Source organism: Phaeoacremonium minimum (assembly GCF_000392275.1).
Source record: "Phaeoacremonium minimum UCRPA7 unplaced genomic scaffold PA7_03_scaffold_518, whole genome shotgun sequence".
In the NCBI taxonomy this organism is placed as follows: domain Eukaryota; kingdom Fungi; phylum Ascomycota; class Sordariomycetes; order Togniniales; family Togniniaceae; genus Phaeoacremonium; species Phaeoacremonium minimum.
In genome coordinates this window covers 19,621-22,335 of record NW_006921420.1, presented here as the reverse complement: position 1 = coordinate 22,335, position 2,715 = coordinate 19,621, and the positions used below count along the sequence as shown (strand labels likewise).

The 2,715-nt window shown below is 49.1% G+C and overlaps 1 protein-coding gene across 1 annotated transcript; it reads left to right on the top strand.

Annotated features, from left to right (window-relative positions):
* Positions 1–1,630: 1,630 nt before the first annotated feature.
* On the top strand, positions 1,631–2,440 carry UCRPA7_7341 (hypothetical protein; the record flags this gene model as incomplete). The annotated part of the gene is made up of 1 exon (XM_007919873.1): positions 1,631–2,440. The coding sequence occupies one exon, from the start codon at positions 1,631–1,633 to the stop codon at positions 2,438–2,440; it is 810 nt and encodes a 269-aa protein (XP_007918064.1).
* Positions 2,441–2,715: the final 275 nt, after the last annotated feature.

The following is a 2,715-nucleotide window of genomic DNA, read 5'->3' as shown; positions in this document are numbered from 1 at the left end:
GCCAGATAGCTGCAGAGGGTTTTCCACTTACTGGTAGCCAATAATCAGTTAACCTTTATTCAACTCTCAATAGTCTGTACATATACAGAGATCTTTCCCGGCTTATTATTCTAGGGACTCTATCCTAGTTTTCAGCCCTCCACAGAAATCACGTTAAGGAACCGAAATGTTGTTTCGCAATCTCTCTATCCTTGGCTTGGTAGCGCTGGGATATGACTCGTCAGTCACCAAACTTGGCGATCTTACCTATTATGTTCCCCAGAAGTTAGAGGTACAATCAATTTCACATCTTACACATGCATAAGTCGTAGTCCCAGCTGCTAATGAGTTGAAGCTGGAGCATAACTTCAGTTATTCATGTTCTTAACTATGTACGCTCTAAGACTGATCTAGAACTGGAACTCATAGTCTAGTGGGATCAGACCTGTGTTCCTCATTGTCGTGATTAGGTTTTGTCTATGGTCAATGTAGTGGCTCGATGTCTTGGGAATATATGAAGGGTATGCTGCAACGATCTGTTGAACAGTCGACCATGAGAACTCGTTCCAATCATAAGTGTAGTTATTCCCAGTCCATTGTGTCGCATTGACAGTATGATAAAGAAGAGGACGCGAATAAGGATCCTTAGAGGCTTGAATCGAGGTGACTATGGTGCCATTGGGAGCAGTCATAGCTGCGGTACCCACAGCGGCAGCTTTTGAACTTCTTACTCGGCGGGCTGGCAGGCTGGCAGCAATACTAATGTCCATCACTGCATGGAGAGAAGCAGTTCATGGCGAAAATAAGGTTCAAGTGATTCGCATTAAAGAACTTACTTTTGTCCTGCACATCTAACAATCTCATGTTAAACAAATTCTTTACCGTAATTGACGACCACATCTTCTAACGACTGCTAAATTGAGAGCTTTAATACTGATACTGGGTTTGAAAATCGAAATAGAATGCTACGGCTAATCGTAAATACCATATCAGTGAAACTCATTGCACAACTGATTCTTCTGTGGCTTGGCTACTGAACATGGTAGATTTGGAGGGTCAATGGCACTGCTAGGCTTCATTGGAACTTGGTCACAGCCTCACCTCTCGGACCATTCCAACCATGACGACGACGCCTATAATGCAACGCAGCATATGTACGAATTTCAGATGACTAGCTTACAGGAGAAGATCTTCCATTTGCTAGATAGCCCATTCGTCACATGTAAACTACCCCACCGATGAGGTGTACAAAGCAACAGCCCCACCTGCTAGCACTTTTCCAATGTTTGGACACCACAATCTGTCAAGGAGTGGGACGGTTGCTTCATACCTAGGTACGCCTCCTTGCCCACTCTAGTTGGGTAGTACCTAGGTGCTTGCGAGATGGCACCAAAGTGGAGAAAGTCCCTGTACACCTGCAGTAGTACACACCCCACACTCCATACCCCACACCCCGCCTAACGCTAGTGCCTAGCTACTCAAGGGGTGAAGCATGTAGGTATGTCTTCCGTTGCAAATCATATTCGTTGCAGGTCGTCAAAAGTAGACACGCACTTGGCGTCTCTTATGCATTTGATCCCATCAACCCATTTCGCGAAGCCTGTCCGCACAGGACGACCACCAGTCAAGGAGACCTTCCATTTGCATCATTATGACTGAGGTTATCGCTCCGCTAGGCTTTACGGAGCCTCTGCCGGTGCGGTTGAAGTTCCATGCGAACGACAGAACCGGAGATGTGCTGAACACTGTCCCCCGTGACGCAAGGATCGAGGATGCCAGAAGTCGAAGCAAGCCGCCGTCACTCGACGTCGAAGGGTTCACGCTCATCACACACCAGAGCAAGGTGCAGAACTTCCGTGATACAGAGGAGGTTGAGCGCGTCTACGGCGAGGAAATCCGCCAGCTCCTTTTGGAGCTGACTGGAGCGGATGGAGTGGAGATCAGAGGTGCAGCCGTGCTTCGGTTTGGCGAACGCTCACAGGACAGCGGCGCACACAACAATTCGCGTCCCGGTCGCTTCGTTCATATAGACGCGAGCGACGCCGCCGCCGGCTTCTTCAACTCTCAGTTAGCAGTGCCAGAGGGTAGACGCCTCAAGCGCGCTGTGCAATACAACGTCTGGCGTTCGATCACGCCGCCCCCACAGGACGTGCCACTGGCGGTTTGTGAAGCAGGCTCAATCGACCCGAAGGACTTCGTCTTCGCCGATGCTTTATTCGACACCGATGGCGAGATCCTCATGTCGTTTGAGTCCGTGTTGTTACAATACAACCCCATGCAGCGCTGGGTTTTCTTCGCCAACATGCGTCCAGACGAGGCACTAATCTTCAAGACCAATGATACTCAGCCTGGTACCGCACACCATGTTCCGCATGGCGCCTTCGACGACCCGAATTGTCCACCCGACACGCTGCCGCGCGCTAGCGTTGAGATGCGCGCCACCGCTTTTTGGTACGAATGAGCAGGGTTATGCACGACACCTAGCACCGGCACTGGTGATTAGTACGGGCAGTCCGATATGTGAGATATAAGGAGATGTTGGACGTTTTCAAGGGCCGACGAATCTAAATATGTTCAAAGTCTGAAGTCAACATCTCACTCTTCATTGACCTCTGATTGGGCTAAGTTCTTTCGTGTGACATGATTTGGATAATAGCACAATATCATCAATCGAGCGGTCTTCTTACTCAGGGACAATGTAATTCCTAGCTATCGTGATAGGTTCTTGCGCTCCTT